Here is a 20,148-nt window from a genome sequence, read left to right as displayed (position 1 = left end):
CAAGACCTTTGATCCAGACCTTCAGAGCACTCTCCATGCTCTCATCCCACGTACTCCCTGCGTTGGAGATCTCTACCTCCACCCAAAGATACACAAGGCAGCCGTCACATCGTATCAGGTAATGGGACTCTGTGTGAGAACCTCTCCGGCTACGTCGAGGGCATCCTGAAACCCATTGTACAAAGAACCCTCAGCTTTTGTTGTGACACTACAGACTTCCTACAGAAACTCAGCACACACAGAGCAGTTGAACCAGGGACACTCCTCGTCACAATGGATGTCTCGGCACTCTACACCAACATCGCCCACAATGATGGCATTGCTGCAACTGCCTCAGTACTCAATGCTGACAACTGCCAGTTTCCAGATGCAATTTTACAATTCATCCACTTCATCCTGGACCACAATGTCTTCACCTTCAACAACCAGCTCTTCATCCAGACACACAGAACAACCATGGGGACCAAATTTGCACCTCAATATGCCAACATCTTCATGTACAGGCTCGAACAAGACTTCTTCGTCACACAGGACCTTCAACCCATGCTATACACTAGATACATCGATGACATGTTCTTCCTTTGGACTCATGGTGAACAATCACTGAAACAACTATATGATGACATCAACAAGTTCCATCCTACCATCAGGCTCACCATGGATTACTCTCCGGAATCGGCTGCATTCTTGGACACACGCATTTCCATCAAGGACGGTCACCTCAGTACCTCACTGTACCCCAAGCCCACAGATAACCTCACGATGCTCCACTTCTCTAGATTCCATCCTAAACACGTTAAAGAAGCCATCCCCTAAGGACAAGCCCTCCATAGACACAGGATGTGCTCAGAAGAGGAGGAACGCAACAGACACCTCCAGACCCTGAAAGATGCCCTTATAGGAACAGGATATGGCGCTCGACTCATCGATTGACAGTTCCAATGCGCCACAGCGAAAAACTGCACCAACCTCCTCAGGAGACAAACACAGGACATAGTGGACAGAATACCCTTCATCGTCCAGTACTTCCCCAGAATGGAGAAGCTACGACATCTCCTCCAGAGTCTTCAGCATATCGTTGATGAAGATGGACATCTCGCCAGGGCCATCCCCACATCCCCACTTCTTGCCTTCAAACAACCGCACAACCTCAAACAGACCATTGCTCGCAGCAAACTACCCAGCTTTCCGGAGAACAGTGACCACAATACCTCACAACCCTGCCACAGCAACCTCTGCAAGACATGCCGAATCATCGACATGGATGACATCATCTCATGTGAGAACACCATGCATCAGGTACACAGCACATACTCTTGCAAATCGGTCAACGTTGTCTACCTAATACGCTGCAGGAAAGGATGTCCTGAAGCATGGTACATTGGGGAGACCATGCAGATGCTATGACAATGAACATCGCTTGACAATCACCAGGCAAGACTGTTCTCTTCCTGTTGGCGAACACTTCAGCCGTCACGGGCATTCGGCCTCTGATCTTTGGGTCAGCGTTCTCTAAGGCAGCCTTCACGACACATGACAATGCAGTCGCTGAGCAGAGACTGATAGCCAAGTTCTGTACGCATGAGGACGGCCTCAACTGGGATCTTGGGTTCATGTCACACTATCTGTAACCCCCATGACTTGCCTGAACTTGCAAAATCTCACCTACTGTCCTGTCTGGAGACTATACACATCTCTGTAACCTATGCTTAACGCTATCTCCACTCACATTGTCTGCACCTTTAAGACTTGAATAGCAGGTTAGCTGTAAAGACTCACATTCTAATCAGTATTCTGTAAACTGTGTGTGCCTTTATATGCCCTTCTCTGATCAGAACTTTCCACACATCTGACGAAGGAACAGCATTTCCGAAAGCTTGTGGGTTTACTGTCAAATAAACTGGTCAGACTTTAACCTGGTGTTGTGAGTCTTCTTACTGTGTTTATTCCAGTCCAACACCAGCATCTCCACATCATGACATCCCACAGAGTCACAGATAACACTGATGTCCCACAGGATTACACTCAATAGTGATATTCCACAGAATCACGCTCAACACTGATATCCCTCAAGGTCACAGACAACACTGATATCCCACAGGGTCACGCTCAACAGTGACATCCCACAGGGTCACATATTGAATACTGATATCGCCTGTGGTTTTAACACTAACACTGATATTCCACAACATCGCCTGTATTAAACACTGATGTCCAACGGAAACATAGCACACATTCCCACAGGGAACACTGATATCCTACAGGGTCACACATTGAAAACTGATTTCCTCACAGGTTTACACACTCAACACTGATATCCAACAGGGTCACATTCAACACTGATATCCCACAAGGACACACTCAACACTGATATCCCATGGCGCTATGCACACATAACACTGATATCCCACAGGGACATATTCAACACTGATATCTCAGAGTATTACATTCATACAGTGATATCCCACAGGATGACACACTGAACACTGATATCCCAAAGGATCACACACTCAACACTGATATCCCACATACACTCGACTACTGATATCCCACTGTGTTACACTCAGCACTAAATACTGATGTCCCATAGGGTCACACTCAACCCTGGTATCCGCCAGGGTCACATTCCACACGGATATCCCACAAGATCCCACATTGAATACTGACATACCAACCACAGGGTCACACTCATCACTGATATCCTACAGGGTCACACTCAACACTGATATGTCACAGGGTAACACACTCCACACTAATATCCCACAGGGCCCCACAATCAACACTGATATTCCACAGGGTCATGTTCAACAATGATATCCCACAGGGTCACGTTCAACACTGATATCTCACAGGGTCAAGTTCAAAATTGATACCTCACAGGGTCACATTCAACACTTATATCCCACAGGGTCACATTCAACACTGATATCCTACAGGGTCGCGTTCAACACTGACATCTCTTGGGGTCACACACTCAACACTGATATTCCACAGGATCACGCTCAACACTGATATCCCATAGGGTTACACTCAACACTGATATCCCACAGGGCCCACATTCAATACTGATATCCCACAGGGTCCCACACTCAATGCTGATATCACCACAGGCACACACACTCAACATTGATATTCCACAGAGTCCCACACCAAATACTGACATCCCACACACACTTGACAACTAATATCCCACAACATCACACACAGCACTGATATCTCACAGGATCACATTCAACACTGATATCCCACAGGATCACATTCAACTCTAATATTCCGCAGGATCACACTCGACAACTGATATCCCATAGCGTGCCACATTGAATACTGATATCTCATACACTCTTGACAACTGACATCCCACAACATCACACTTAGCATTGATACCCACAGGGTCACATTCAACACTGAAATCACAGAGGATCACATTCAACACTGATATCACACAGGGTCACATTCAACACTGATATCTCACAGGGGCACACACTTCACACTGATATTTGACAGGGTCACAGGCTCCACACTGATATCCCAAAGGGCCCCACAATCAATAATGATATCACGCAGGTCACATTCAACACTGATACTCCACAGGGTCACATTCAACACTGCTATCCAAAAGGGTCACATACTGAACACTGCTATCGCCCATGGTTTAACACTAAAACTGATATTCCACAACATCGCCCATATTAAACACCGGTGTCCAACAAAAACAAACACAGTGAATATGGATAGCACGCATGTCATACAGTGAATAATGTTAACCCAGAAGGTCTCACACTGAACACTGATATCCCATCGAGCCCCATGCTCAACATTGCTCTCCCAGTGTCACACACACAATGAAATAGCACGTGGTCACACACTGAAAAATGGGTTACACAGAAAACTGGTGTCCCACAAAGTCCCAAACTGAACACTAAAATCCCACAGGGTCCCACACTAATAGCCCACAGGGTCCACACTCAACACTGATACCCCACAGAGTCTCACACTCAACACTGATATCCCACAGGGTCCCACACTCAACACTGATATCCCACAAGGTCACATTCAACACTAATATCCCATAGAGTCCCACATGAATGCTGATATCCACAAGGTCACACACTCAATACTGATTTCCCACAAGGTCACATTCAACACTGAAATCGACTGGGTCACACTCAACACTGATATACCACAGGGTCCCACATGAACACTGATATTGCACACGGTTACAAAATCAACACTGATATCTCACAGGGTCACACACCAGCACTGATATCACACAAGAACACAATACTGATATCCCATAGGGTCATGCACAGCGAACACTGATATCCCACAGGATCATGCACTAAAATGGTATTGTAAAGGCTTGAACAGTTAACATTGCTATCCAAAGAAACGCCCACAGTGAATATTGATTTCACACACGGACAACCAGAGTGAACACTGATGGAATACAGGGACACACAAAGTAATACAGATATCGCAAAGTATCATACTCAAAAACTAATATCCCACAATGTCACACTCAATACTGATATCCCACAGGATCACGCACTCAACATTGGTATCCCACAGGATCACGCACTCGACACTGGTATCCCACAGGATCACGCACTCGACACTGGTATCCCACAGGGTCATACTCAACACTGGCATCCCACAGGGTCATACTCAACACTGGTATCCCACAGGGTCATACTCAACACTGGTATCCCACAGGGTCATACTCAACACTAGCATCCCACAGGGTCATACTCAACAGTGATATCTACAGAGTCACACTCAATACTGATATCCCACAGTGTCACACTCAACACTGATATCCCACAGGGTCACACTCAACACTGATATCCCACAGGGTCACTCTCAACACTGATATCCCACAGGGTCACACTCAACACTGATATCCCACAGGGTCACACTCAATACCGATATCCCACAGAGTCACACATTGAGCACTGATATTCCAGAGGGTCTCGAGCGCAACACTGATATTCCAAAATGTCACGCACTCAACACTGATACTCCAGAGGGTTCCACACTCAACACTGATATCACACAGGGTCACTTTCAACAGTTATTTCTCACATGGTCACACACAAAACAAGATATCTCACAGGGTCATACACAGAGCACAGATATCTCACAGGGTCACACACTCCACCCTGATATCCACAGGGCCCCACAATCAACACTGATAGCCCACAGGTCATGTTTAACACTGATATCCCACAGGGTCACTTCCAACACTGAAATCTCACAGGGTCACGTTCAATGCTGCTATCCCACAGGGTCATGTTCAACGCTGATATCTCATGGGGAGACAACATTGAACACTGATATCCCACACAGCCCACACACAAGACTGACAGCCCACAGGTTCACATACTTAGCACTGATCTCTCACAGGGTCACATTTAACACTGATATCCCAAAGGCTCACACTCAACACTGAAATTCATCAGGGTTCCAAACTCAAAACTGACATCCCACAGGGTCCCACACAACACTGATGTCCCACATGGTCCCACACAACACTGATGTCCCACAGGGTACACATACCACACTGGTATCACACATGGCCCACACTCAACACTGATAGTCCACAGATTCACACACACAACACTGAAACCCCACTGGTTCACACTCAACACTGAAATCTCACAGGGTCATGTTCAATGCTGATATCCCACAGAGTCATGTTCAACACTGATGTCCCAGAGGGTCATGTTCAATGCTAATATCTCACATAGACACATATTGAACACTGATGTCCCACATGGCCCACACACAACACTGATAGCCCACAAGTTCACACACTTAGCACTGATATCCCACAAGGTCACAGCCAACAATGATATCCCACAGGGTCACACTCAATACTGATATCTCACAGGGCCACACTCAACACTGATATCCCACAGGGCCACACTCAACACCAATATCCCACAAGGTCACATTCAACATTGATATCCCACAAGGTCACATTCAACATTGATATCCCACAAGGTCACATTCAACATTGATATCCCACAAGGTCACATTCAACATTGATATCCCACAAGGTCACATTCAACATTGATATCCCATTGAATACCATACACAACACTGATATCCCACAGGGTCACGTAATGAATACTGATATCCCACAGGGTCACGTTCAAAGCTGATGTCCCACAGAATCACACACTGAACACTGATATCCCACATGGTTACATACTCCATATTGATATCACACAGGATCACACATTCAACACTCATATCCCACAGATTCACACACTCAACACTGGTATTCCATACAGTCATGTTCAACACATATCCCAGAGGTTTAGTCTCAACATTGATATCCCACAGCATCACAGTCAACAGTGATATCCCACAGGGTCACACTCAACACTGATAACTCACAGGGTCATATTCAACACTGATAGCCCACAGGGTCACGTTCAACACTGATATCTCACAGGGTCACGTTCAACACTGATATCTCACAGGGTCACATTCAACACTAATATCCCACAGGGTCACATTCAGCACTGATAGGTCATAGGGTCACATTCAGCACTGATAGGTCATAGGGTCACGTTCAGTGCTGATATCCCACAGGGTCACGTTCAATGTTCCTATCCCACAGAGTCATACACTGAACACTGATATCTCGCATAGTAACACACTCCATACTGATATCCCACAGGACCATGCACTGAACACTGATATCCCACAGAGTCACACACTGAACACTGATACCTCACAGGGTCATACACTCCACACTGATATCCCACAGGTTCACACACTCAACACTGATATCCCACAGTGTCACACTCAATACTGATATCCCACAGTGTCACACTCAACACTGGTATCCCACAGTGTCACACTCAACACTGATATCCCACAGTGTCACACTCAACACTGATATCCCACAGTGTCACACTCAACACTGATATCCCACAGTGTCACACTCAACACTGATATCCCAGTGTCACACTCAACACTGATATCCCACAGTGTCACACTCAACACTGATATCCCACAGTGTCACACTCAACACTGATATCCCACAGTGTCACACTCAACACTGATATCCCACAGTGTCACACTCAACACTGATATCCCACAGTGTCACACTCAACACTGATATCCCACAGTGTCACACTCAACACTGATATCCCACAGTGTCACACTCAACACTGATATCCCACGGTGTCACACTTAATGCTGATAGCCCACAGGGTCACGTTCAACACTGATATCCTGCAAGCTCACACTCAACACTGCTATGCCACAGGACACCATACACAACACTGATATCCCACAGGATCATGCTCAACACCAATATCCCACAGTGTCACACTCAACACTGATATCCCACAGTGTCACACTCAACACTGATATCCCACGGTGTCACACTTAATGCTGATAGCCCACAGGGTCACGTTCAACACTGATATCCCACAGTGTCACACTCAACACTGATTTCCCACAGGGTCACATTCAATACTGATATCCCACAGTGTCACACTCAACACTGATATCCCACAGGGTCACATTCAACACTGATAGCCCACAGAGTCACACTCAACACTGATATCCCACTGGGTCACACTCAACTCTGATACCCCACAGGGTTACATTCTACAGTGATATCCCACAGACTCATAGGCTCAACACATATAGCCTTCAACGTCACACACTGAACATTGATGTCTCAGTAGAGTCCCCCCGTTGCAAAATTAATTTGTTGGATTGGCCGGTAATTCCGAATGAGTGTTGTCTGGTATCACGTGGAGGCATATTGATACCACACACGTTAGTCAGCAGTTTGCTCATGAGAAGGTAGGAGAATGTACAGAAGATTCTGAGACAGGTAATTCAAAAATATTGTTGGTTGGAAGCAGTCAGTGTAGCTACCTTCATGTTACAGATAGTGAACCATGCCAAAGTATTCATGGCATCAAAGGATCAATAGATCAACTCCTACCGGTGAAAATGTGCTTCCTCCAAAAAACGTCACTCTGTACCATGTGGCCACAAATGCCCAGCGGGTGCTGAAGTCCTCAAGCTCTGGAAAGTACTTCCTGATATCGTCAGTTGTACTCTCAAGTACAGCAGGGTCTTTCGTCTCCCTATAGTAAACGTCACCTGCCTTCCGATTGTCCACATCCGCCCAGAACGCTGCCACCACTCGTCGATCATTGGAGATTGGGAATGCCACTGGAGTAAACTGGGAAACTTCTTTCAGAAATGATATAATCCCATTATTATTCACCTGGTGGAGAGAAAAACAATTACATTTAGCTCCCTGGAGAAAGGCAAAGTGAGTAGCAAGTCTCAGCAAACTTCACAGAATATTATATTATCAATTTTGTTCACAACATCCTGTCGGGAAGATGGCCATCACAAATTACTGCTTCATAAGACATCTCTACCTATATGAATTCCTCTGACCTTGGAGCTCATAATTTCATTAAGTGCATCACAAAGTGTCCTAAAGGTTTCCTTCAGCACCCAAGGCAGTGTCACGCGGCCCGGACTACTTCTTGGCACTGAGCCCCTTGACTGATCAAGCTTTGCTGATTTCATTTTCCTCCAGGACATTTGTTGTGTTAAGTCACTGGATAATGAACTGAAAAATCAAATTAATCCTCCTTTTGTTTTGCAATAAATTGTCAAAACCATTCATCGCAATCTGCTTTCTCTCTAACGTGACAAAGTCATTTGAAGCTGCCTGCAAAGAGCCAACAGCAATGAAAGGTAAAGGCCCTGCTCACTTTCACCACAATTGAATCATACTTGCGTAAGTGGCCTACAAATCTTCAGCTAACAGATAGTTTCACATCAACCACCAGGGTGCAACACAACATTCTGACACTCTGACAGATAGAAGAATCTAATGTAAGGGTTTTTAGTTCTGTAAAACTTGTAGACCAAGTGTGCACATAGAGAGATCAAACACCTTTTATGATGTCTTACTTCAAGAGTACTTCATCCTTTCCCACTTCATGGTACCACACTCATCGCTGGACTCATTGGTGTTACTGTGATTGGCTTGCTGGACAGCAAAACCAAAGTGCTAAGTACCAACATATTAAAGCAAAGGAACTTGCTTTAGCAATCAGCTCTCCAAACTGTTAACGGTTTCATCCAGTATCTCATCAAGGAGAAAAAGGCCATATAATGCTCAAGGACAGTAACAGCACAACATGAATGTAAATGGTCACTTTTGTAGTCATTGCATCTTCACTGAACATCAGCAGTTGCTAGAATAGTTCCTGCCTGCTGTAACTCAGCTGGCAGCCCTCTCACCTCAGAGTCTGCCCTCTCAGGGAGATGTAAAAGATCCCACGGCACAATTCTGAAGACGACCAGGGAAGATCTCCCCGGTATCCTGGCTAATATCATCCCACTGTCAAAATCGCAAATAAAAAGACTACTTGGTCATTAGTGCTGTTTATTGGACATTGTTATTGCTGTTGCATTTCCTACATTACACATTTAACATTATTAGTTATGAAGTGCTTTCTTTATCATGAAAGGCACTATATAAATGCAAGTTTTTCTTTAAAGATCCAACTTTGGGTGAAATCACTTGAGATTCTTAAATGAGTAGGTCACAGTAAATGCCTGTTGAACTTGCAAAATAGCAATCTGTTGTAAGCACTACCTTTGTAGCCAACTAATTAGCAAATGGTTAGTGTTATTTATCCGATATAGATGGTTGCTTGTGCTAAGTGGTCTTGATTTAAGTGGTGGGGACTTTTCAGCAATAGAGACATTGCCATTAGGAAACTCATGGCCACAGTTCAGAAACATACTTTCTTAACAGCTCAAAATACAATCAGAAGTCTCTGTACAAGCTCCAGAGCAAGCACTAACTTAATGATTACCATGCTGGCCAAACGTCAGGTGGGTGGCCTCCTCACTAAATTACTTGGTTCAAGGATGTTGATGGATTTGCTCACATTGACACTTATTTGGAAAGGGGATCTGAACGCCAGTGGCAGAAACTGAATGGAGATCTTGGCTTAGCCTGTCGACCTATGTTGTTAACATGTGGCTGAGCTGTGTGAGCAGTACAGCAAGTTGATGGGATTCAGAGAGAGAACTTTTGTACGTTTTGTGGGGTGGTTTCACAATGGTAAACCGTACTACACCATTTTACTGGCTTCAGCATCCTGAATCTGAACCAAACATGGGTAGGAATATCCATCCATCTACTTGTATATCTGTAAGGCCTTTATCATAGTGAAATGTCCCAAGACTCTGCGCAGGGGCACTATAAAAGCAACATTTGGTGCCGCAGAATCAGGTTAGGAGATGTTTAGGCAATTGACCAAAAGCTCAGTCAAAGATGTTGGTATCAAGGGATATCCTAAAGGACGAAAGTGAAGGAAGAGATGGAGAGGTTTGTTTTTTTTACATCAGATTTGGGCATCAAAGGCAATATCATCATTTGCTGCCCATCCTTAATTGCCCTTGAACTCGGCAGCTTGCTAGGCTATTTCCTAGGGCAGTTAAGAGTCAACCACATTATTTTGGATCTGGAGTCACTTGTAGGTCAGATCAGGTTAACGAAGGTAAATTTCCTTCCCTAAAGAACATTAGTGAACCAGATGGGTTTTTCTGACAATCGACAATTGATAATCATCAATACTGAGACTAGCTTTCAATTCCAGATTTTTATTAATTAATATAATTTAAATGCCACCAGCTCAAGGCACAGCCATCAATAGTGGGGCAGTTAAAATCAGGAATCATTGAATCATAGAATCCCTACAATGCAGAAAGACACCATTGAGCTCTTTGAGCCTGAACCACCTCTCCAACAGGGTTTTTCACCCAGGCCCACCCCTCCTATATTTAGCCTGCTAATCCCTCAAAACTTCACATCTTGGGACACTAAGGGGTAATTTAGCCTGGCCAATCAACCTAACCCACACATCGCTGAACTATGGGAAGAAACTGTAACACCCAGAATAAACCCTCTGCAGGGAGAACGTGCAAAATCCACACAGGCAGTCACACAAGGCTGGAATCAAACTCAGGTCCCTGGCACTGTGAGGCAGCAATGCTAACCACTGTGCCACTGTGACATCCTAAATGTTCAATTTCTAATCAGCGTTAAAGGTGACGGTAACTCCAGGGAGAGTACAAACCAGAATTAGCTTATGTAATAAATTTATGTTCAGAAAGGTTTGGGAGAATTGCATTTTAATTTAGTTTGTGAGCCTTTCAGACTTGAGTTTGTCTCCCACCAATAACAGTCTGGCCTCACTGACGTAACTGAACTGGAACCCGGGCCCCAGAGCAGAGTAGTCTTTCTGCCTGAACAGCTTCTCTGTGGGTGGCCTCTGCATTCTGCAGAATTCTGGAATAAAGCCAAGGCACAGGTCAGCCTTCTCCTCAACAATGGCAGAGTGGGGGGAAAAGAAACAAATACAGAAAAACATCTGCAGTTTACTACTTGGCCTTATCAACAGCTCTCCCCTTGGTTCCAGACCCCTCAATTCAGCATTGGGGAGCTTACCCAGAGAAACTGATGGACGAGTTGAAGTGAATTTCCTGCTGGTTCATGCACTGCTGGGTGTACCATGGTGAAGGTCAAGAAGTGATGCTGAGGAAAGGACACTACCTTCAGAGAACGGGTTTTGCTGCTCTTGGAACAAATGTATGAGATTAACTTCTGCTCAGAGTTCAGCCTGCGTGGTGAGGACTGCAAACTGGACTGGGGTTACTTTCAAACAAAGCGTTATTGATAGTAAAATTGTCCTACTGTAGAATCCGTCATTAATTTAGCTGCTCCATCAATGCAAGTACAGTATTGAAATTAATTACAGCTCTCAACACAACTGTCACTTCTAGCAAATACCAGGGGCAGAATTCTCCCACTTTGAGACTAAGTGAGGTTGCGCGCAGCTCCAACAGCGCGTTCCCCACTGACCACAATGGCGACATCCCCCGCCAGATTCTGCACTTGGAAGCTTATTAATCATGCACAGGCAAGTTCCCCTCCAACTCTCCTGGCTGACCATCAGCTGATTCATCCAGTCACTCTCAGATAGAGGCTAGAAGGTCCTGGTGCAGTATTTGAAAACCAGTCCAGCACTTTCTTATCACTCTCACCAGCCCAGTTGTCTTCACCACATCATGCAGGCTGCCAGCAACCCAGAAGGAAAAGGCAAGCAGCATCACGAGGAAGTCTGTTCCTCAATTCAACCATCCTCCCCACAAGCCCATCACTTGTGAGGTGCCCATACCCATTTGGACATCTACCCACTGCACTTGGAGTCCTCATCCATTCCCTTCCAATGAATAATGTGCTATCCCTTTGACCCCCTTGTTTTTCTGCTTTTAATGCAGTTTGCCAGGGTCCAGTTTCCCTCCCTTTGGTCTTCCCTCTGCTTTCCAGTGTTCATCCACCTCCTTGCCCCTCTGTGTGCTACCAGGAGGACTCACTCCTCATAGCCTTTTTGCACAGCTCTTCTACACTGTCCTCCTTGACTTCCTTAGTCTACATCCCCCCTTTCCCCAGCCTCACCACACACTGCACTCCTGGTCAAACTTTGGACCTCTTTTGTGGTGGTTGTATGAGTCCCACAGCATAGTACTGTCCAGGGAGACACTGGTGTGTAGTACCACTGGTGGTGGGGTGAAGGAGCTCTGTGTATTCCCACGCTCAGGCAGTATACTGATCTGACTCGCTGACATAGGAGGGTCCAGCAGCACAGTGCTGTCCTTGAAGACCAGCTCAGCTTGGAGATGGAGGCAGGAACTGATCTGCGCTGGCAGAGAGGTCAACAGGACATCGGGAACAGAGAAGCACTATGGCAGAAGGCTCTTACACTCACCCCAAAGTCTCTGGTGAAGGGAGGACTGCCTTGTGCAGCCATTTAGTAGCAATCTGGTTTGATGCTGATATAAATTCCCGCTGATGTGATGCAAGGTTGGAAGGCCTTACTTCTCATCTCATGAGCATTCATGAGATGAACATGAATGTAAATGGTCATTGTGCCACCTGCCAACAGGATAAATGACCAGCCATTAACTTGTTATTGGGAGAATTCCAATGGGATTTCACACCAGCAGATTTCCAACCTTTGTCCTGCCAGATTCACCACACACAGCCACCAACAAACCCACAGCAAGCTGTTTGGAAGAATTCCACCCCTATAGTGGGAAGGTAACCTTTCACTACTCCATATAGAACATAGAACATAGAACATTACAGCGCAGAACAGGCCCTTCGGCCCACGATGTTGCACCGACCAGTTACAAAAACAATGACCCACTAGCCTATACCAATCCCTTTTCGTCCATAAACCTATCCATAGATCTCTTAAACGCCCCCAAACTAGGCGCATTTACAACTGCAGCAGGCAGGGCATTCCAATCCCTCACCACCCGCTGAGTAAAGAACCTACCCCTGACATCCGTCCTGTAGCTACCCCCCCTTAATTTAAAGCCATGCCCCCTCGTGCTAGCTTTCTCCATCCGAGGAAAAAGGCTATCACTATCCACCCTATCTAAACCTCTAATCATCTTATATGTTTCAATAAGATCCCCTCTTAGCCGCCTTCTTTCCAACGAAAACAACCCTAAATCCCTCAGTCTCTCCTCATAGGACCTCCCCACCATACCAGGCAACATCCTAGTAAACCTCCTCTGCACCCTCTCCAAAGCCTCCACATCCTTCTTGTAATGTGGGGACCAGAACTGCACACAGTACTCCAAGTGCGGCCGCACCAGAGTAGTGTACAGTTGCAACATTACGCTGCGACTCCTAAATTCAATCCCCCTACCAATAAATGCCAAGACACCGTACGCCTTCTTAACAACCTTATCTACTTGATTCCCAACTTTCAGGGATCTATGTACACATACACCTAGATCCCTCTGTTCATCCACACTATTCAAAGTCCTCCCGTTAGCCCTATACTCGACACATCTGTTGCTCCTACTAAAGTGAATTACCTCACACTTCTCCGCATTAAATTCCATCCGCCACCTCTCGGCCCAGCTCTGCAACCTATCTAAGTCTCCCTGCAGACTATGACACCCTTCCTCACAATCTACCACACCTCCGACTTTGGTGTCATCAGCAAATTTACTGATCCACCCAACTATACCCTCATCCAGATCATTAATAAAGATTACAAACAACAGTGGCCCCAAAACAGATCCCTGAGGCACACCACTCGTAACCGAACTCCATGATGAATATTTACCATCAACCACCACCCTCTGTCTCCTATCTGATAGCCAATTCCTGATCCAACTTCCTAGATTACCCACAATCCCATACATCTGCATTTTCTGCAGAAGCCTACCATGGTGAACCTTATCGAACGCCTTACTAAAATCCATATATACCACGTCAACTGCCTTGCCCCCATCCACCTCTTTGGTCACCTTCTCAAAAGTATCTATCTATTCTGCATGGGGAGTGTAGGGAAGAAGGCAAGTGTTGCTACAGTGGCACAGGGTCTGGGTCTTAAGAAGATCTGATGTGGGTATGCCGGCGTTGGACTGGTGTAAACACAGTAAAAAGTCTGACAACACCAGGTTTTAGTCCAACCGATTTATTTGATAATAGACTCACAAGCTTTCAGGTTAGTCCCTTCGTCAGGTGAATGGAGAGTTCTGGCCTCAGACAGAGCATATAAAGCACAGACAATCTCTAAACCGTCTGTGCTTTATATGCTCTGTCTGAGGCCAGAACTCTCCATTCACCTGACGAAGGGACTAACCCGAAAGCTTGTGAGTCTATTATCAAATAAATCGGTTGGACTAAAACCTGGTGTTGTCAGACTTTTTACTGTCTTAAGAAGATCGCATGTGGACTACTGTGTGCAGTTCAGGTCTCCTTATTTCAGGAAGGATATATTTGCATTAGGTGCAGTTCAGGGATAATTCCTAGGATGAAGGGGTTAACTTACAAGAATAGATTGAGCAGGTTGGCCCCATATCCACGAGAGTTTAGAAGAATGGGGGGTGATCTTATTAAAATGTATAAGATTCTGAGGGGCCTAAGTGGAGTGGATGCTGAGAGAATGTTTCCCCTCATGAGGGAATCTAGAACTAAGGAGCACAGTTTAAAAATGAGGGGTTTCCCATTTAAGACCGTGATGAGGAGAGATTTTATTTTTTATCTCAGAATGTCATTAATCTGTGGATTCCAGTTTCTCAGTGAGCAGTGGAGACTGGGTCATTGTAAATATTTAAGGCTGAGTTAGAGAAGATTTTTGATTAACAAAGGAGGCAAGAAGCAGATAGGAAATGCAGTTGAGACCACAGTCAGATTAGCCGTGTTGACGGAGGAGGCCCAAGAGGCCAAGTGGCCCACTCCTAGTTCTCATGTGTTCTTGCTGAAGAGTGAGTTCTTGGTTTCCTTGTCTGGATTGGGTCATCAAAGAATGAGGAATCACTCAAGAATAGTTAAAAGAAAGGCAACTCTTCTGACTCTGGGGTGTCCCGTAAGTCCTAAGAACATAAGAACATAAGAAATAGGAGCAGGAGTAGGCCATCTGGCCCTTCGAGCCTGCCCCGCCATTCAATAAGATCATGGCTGATCTGTCGTGGCTCAGTTCCACTTTCCCGCCCTCTCCCCATAACCCTTAATCCCCTCTCTTATCAAAAACCCATCAACCCGCTTCTTAAAAATATTTAGCGAGGCAGCCTCCACCACTTCAACGGGCAGAGAATTCCAGAGATTCACCACCCTTTGAGTGAAGAAGTTCCTCCTCAACTCCGTTCTGAACCGCCCCCCCTTTATCTTGAGGCTGTGCCCCCTAGTCCTACTGTCTTTTTTGAGCGGGAAGAGTCTTTCCACCTCTATCCTATCCATCCCATTCATCATCTTATACGTCTCAATGAGATCTCCCCTCATTCTTCTAAACTCTAACGAGTACAAGCCTAGTTTATTCAGCCTCTCCTCATAGCTCAACCCCCTCAACTCCGGTATCAGCCTAGTAAACCTCCTCTGCACTCCCTCCAAGGCCAAAATATCCTTGCGCAGGTGCGGCGCCCAAAACTGCACACAGTACTACAAGGTAAGAAACATGGGAGCCAATCTGCACGCATTAAGGACCCACAAACAGCAATGCTCTCAGGACAATGGCTAAGTCCTGTCTTTCTTAAACAAGCACTAGACTTGCCACCACCAGATGGCAGTGCAACACCAGAGCTGCTTGCTGTGCAGTGAATCACCAAACAGGAGTCCATGGTGGGCCCAAGCAAACTAGCAGCTGGTAACAAACACCGATTCATAAGAGACAGCTCAGGAGCAACAAAGGAGTTGTGTTAATTAGATAAGTGAGCAAGTAATGTCTGAATGGTGTCAAAACAGTTAAAAGTCTCCAAAATTGGAATAGATTAAGGGGTTTCAGTAGACTCGACACTTAGCATGTCAGTTCAAAGTCAGGATGAAATCCACAAAACCAGCTGAGCTGCTCGACATAAAATGGTTAAATTGAACTCAGTGGAGGTCATGGCCACACTGCCCAGAGTAAGAGAACTCAACCTTGACTGCTGTGTCCAGCACTGGGATATTCCAATGCTAAAGGCAGCACAAAGAGTCACAAATTGTTCCCACTATGCCAAGAGTCAGCTTTCTGGGCAAATTTAAGAGTTAGCAATTTGGGAAGGAGGTGCCTGAAAAAGGAGCTTAGACAAATAGAAAAAGATAAATCCAGAACAATTCCAAACAAAACTGTAGCAATGCAACAAAGGCACACAGGGTTAAGCTCATCCAGGGAACAAGGGGTTAAACAGACACTGGGGAGTGGGGGGGGAACACTAGGTTAAACAGACACTGGGGGACATGGGGTTAAACAGATATGGGGGGACACATGGTTAAAGTGATGTAGGGAGACATTGGATTAAAATTATATGGAGTGATGTTTTGATTGTATTATGGATAGAGGAATGCCATAATTTACACAATTATGTGTAAGTTATGATGGCAGCAGTAGGGGAACAGATTGGGAAGTGTGGAGGATTCAGAATTGAGGATCTGAAATAGTCTGAATCGATCCTGTGATTTAACACAATCAGCTGAATATTTGTTGTTACTTTCACAAAACAGAACAATGGCCGGAATTCTAATTTTCACATGTTCTCTTGATGTTAAAAGATCACCTGAGACTGATAAAGATTACATTTCGACATTCTGTCACACACTCCTCTCCTGACATCTCATACTCTGGTTGGGGTATGGCTATAAGGTGCCCTCTATGATCATTCCTCATGTGTGAACCCAGACAAGCAGTTAAACCACATGATCACCAAATCTGTCTTCACTGCATCTGTCAACACACTCTCGCAAACCACCTTCACAGTTTGGGACAGTGGGTAATGATCAAGAGTGTGAATCTCAATTGAATCTCTCTCCCTACCTCCCGCCCCCCCAAAAAATCAATGTTCTGAAGCAGAATGCCACTGTTGCTTGGATCAGGCATATGCTTTTTAATAAATGAGTGAAATGGCGAGGGGAAGAGAGATGCACAACACTGTGTGAAAGATTTAAAGATGACACTATCCAGTTAAACACGGGTGTTCACTGCTGACAACTGGATCATAAATGAAAGTACAAAAGCAGTGGGTTCTTTTGGAAGATACTGTTGAAGAGGTTTGTTGGGTGTCAGCTGGGAAGGGGCAGAGCTGGCAGTGGGGTTCGAGATCTCATAATTAAATTTAAATTTATTCTAATTGGGTTGATCATCCGGAATTTCATTATGTCACTGGTGGGGGTCAGGGACAATCATGATGGGATTTCTCGCCGACATAACGTGCTTTGGGCCTGAAGATGTTTTCGCTCCCATTGCCATTCATGCCTGATGTGAATGGGAGCTCAAAATCCAGGCCAAAGTTTCAATTTCAGATTCATAATTAATTGAATTTAAATTCTATTGTAGTGAGATTTGGTTTTTAAAATTCATTTACAGAATGTGGGTGTCCCTGACGAGGCCAGTATTTATTACCCATCCCTTACTGCCTTTCAAAAGATGATGGTGAGCTGCCTTCTTTAATTGCTGCATTTTCAATGGTATAGGTACACTTACAGCGTTGTTAGGAAGGGAGTTCCGGGATTTTGACCCAGCGACAGTGAAGGAATGACAATATTTTTCCAAGTCAAGACGATATGTGATTTGGAGGTGCACCGCCAGGTTGTTCTCATGTGTCTGCTGTCCTTGTCCTTTGAGAAGGTTATGGTCATGCGTTTAGAAGATGCTGTATAAGGAACCATAGTGAGTTGCTGGACAAGCTTGGGAGGCCGGCGGGGAGAGGGGGATGGTGGTTTGGGAGGGTAATTTCCCCAGAATGTCAGTCTGCGGTCTCTAGATTACTAATCCATTAACATCACCAATAGATCACGATCTTCCCAAATGTTATAACCTACTGCGAAATAATCATGATGTGAACCACCTGGCTGAAAATTAAGTCAGGGGAGACAGAGAAGCAATGGAACCTAGCTAAGGAAGAACCACTGAAGACTAACATGAGGAATAACAAGAATGAGGCCTAGCTAGAAAAAGACTATTTTGATGCCTAAAGCTGAGATGGCGCAACTGTTCATGGGAAGAACGCCTCATTGGTAATGGGAGGAAAGAGTAGTTTCATTAACCTGCTTGTGACATTTGACTGAAATTCATTAACAGTGTTGAATGGAATTGCAAATACATTACAAATCACATCTAGCCTGAGCTAAAAAGTTGTTTCCACTATTGTAAGTGATTGTTCTCAGAGATTTTATCCACATTACCTTGGCGTTAAATACAGCTCAATTCACCATTAGCTGTTCCAACATCACCAACATCACCCCTACAGCCCATAACCCTGCACATTTACTGTGGCTAATTCCCTAACCTACACATCTTTGGACAATATGGGCCAATTTAGCATGGCCAATCCGCCAAACCTATACACCTTTGGACAGTTGGAAAAATGATGTGGCGATGCCAGCGTTGGACTGGGGTAAACACAGTAAGAAGTCTCACAACACCAGGTTAAAGTCCAACAGGTTTATTTGATAGTAATCACACAAGCTTTCGGAACGCTGTTCCTTCATCAGGTGAGTGGAGAGTTCTGATCAGAGAAGGGCATATAAAGGCACACACAGTTTACAGAATACTGATTAGAATGCGAGTCTTTACAGCTAATCTGCTATTCAAGTCTTAAAGGTGCAGACAATGTGAGTGGAGATAGGTTAAAGAGATGTGCATTGTCTCCAGACAGGACAGTAAATGAGATGTTGCAAGTTCAGACAAGTTCTGAGGGTTACAGATAGTGTGACATGAACCCAAGATCCCGGTTGAGGCTGTCCTCATGTATGCAGAACTTGGCTATCAATTTCTGCTCAGTACCATACTTTGGGACATCCTTTCCTGGAGGTACACTGGGGAGACCGTGCAGATGCTACGACAACAGATGAATGAACATCGCTCGACAATCACCAGGCAAGACTGTTCTCTTCCTGTTGGCGAACACTTCAGCCGTCACGGGCATTCGGCCTCTGATCTTCGGGTAAACGTTCTCCAAGGCAGCCTCCACGACATACAACAGAGCAGAGTCGCTGAGCAGAAACTGATAGCCAAGTTCCGCACACATGAGGACGGCCTCAACCGAGATCTTGGATTCATGTCACATTATCTGTAACCCCCATGACTTGCCTGAAATTGCAACATCTCACTTACTGTCCTGTCTGGAGGCAATACACATCTCTTTAACCTATGCTTAATGCTATCTCCACTCACATTGTCTGCACCTTTAAGACTTGAATAGCAGGTTAGCTGTAAAGACTCACATTCTAATCAGTATTCTGTAAACTGTGTGTGTCTTTATATGCCCTGTTTCTGATCAGAACTCTCCACTCATCTGACAAAGGAATAGTGTTCCGAAAGCTAGTGGTGTTTACTATCAAGTAAACCTGTCAGACTTTAACCTGGTGGTGTGAGACTTCTTACAGTTGGAAAAATCCAGAGCACCCAGAGGAAACCCACCCAGACATGAGGAGAATGTGCAAACTCCACACAGTCACCCAAGGCTGGAATCAAACCTGGGCCCCTGGCGCTGTGAAACAGCAATGCTAGCCACTGTGCCACCATACCACCCCTGCCCCAATGAATAAGTATTCTCCTGAACTGATAACTTTCTGCA

At 45.2% G+C, this 20,148-nt stretch overlaps 1 protein-coding gene across 1 annotated transcript in view; it reads right to left on the bottom strand.

Moving 5' to 3' along the window:
- sned1 (sushi, nidogen and EGF-like domains 1) overlaps positions 1–20,148 on the bottom strand; it is a 140,993-nt gene that overhangs the window by 91,992 nt on the left and 28,853 nt on the right. Inside the window, exon 2 of the mRNA XM_080185265.1 lies at positions 7,976–8,263. Coding sequence (XP_080041391.1) covers positions 7,976–8,263 — 288 coding nt within the window. The remainder of the gene's footprint in view (positions 1–7,975; positions 8,264–20,148) is intronic.

This window comes from Carcharhinus amblyrhynchos, chromosome 3 (genome assembly GCF_965287045.1).
Source record: "Carcharhinus amblyrhynchos chromosome 3, sCarAmb.v2.hapA, whole genome shotgun sequence".
NCBI lineage: Eukaryota > Metazoa > Chordata > Chondrichthyes > Carcharhiniformes > Carcharhinidae > Carcharhinus > Carcharhinus amblyrhynchos.
This window is presented reverse-complemented; position numbering and strand designations above follow the sequence as displayed.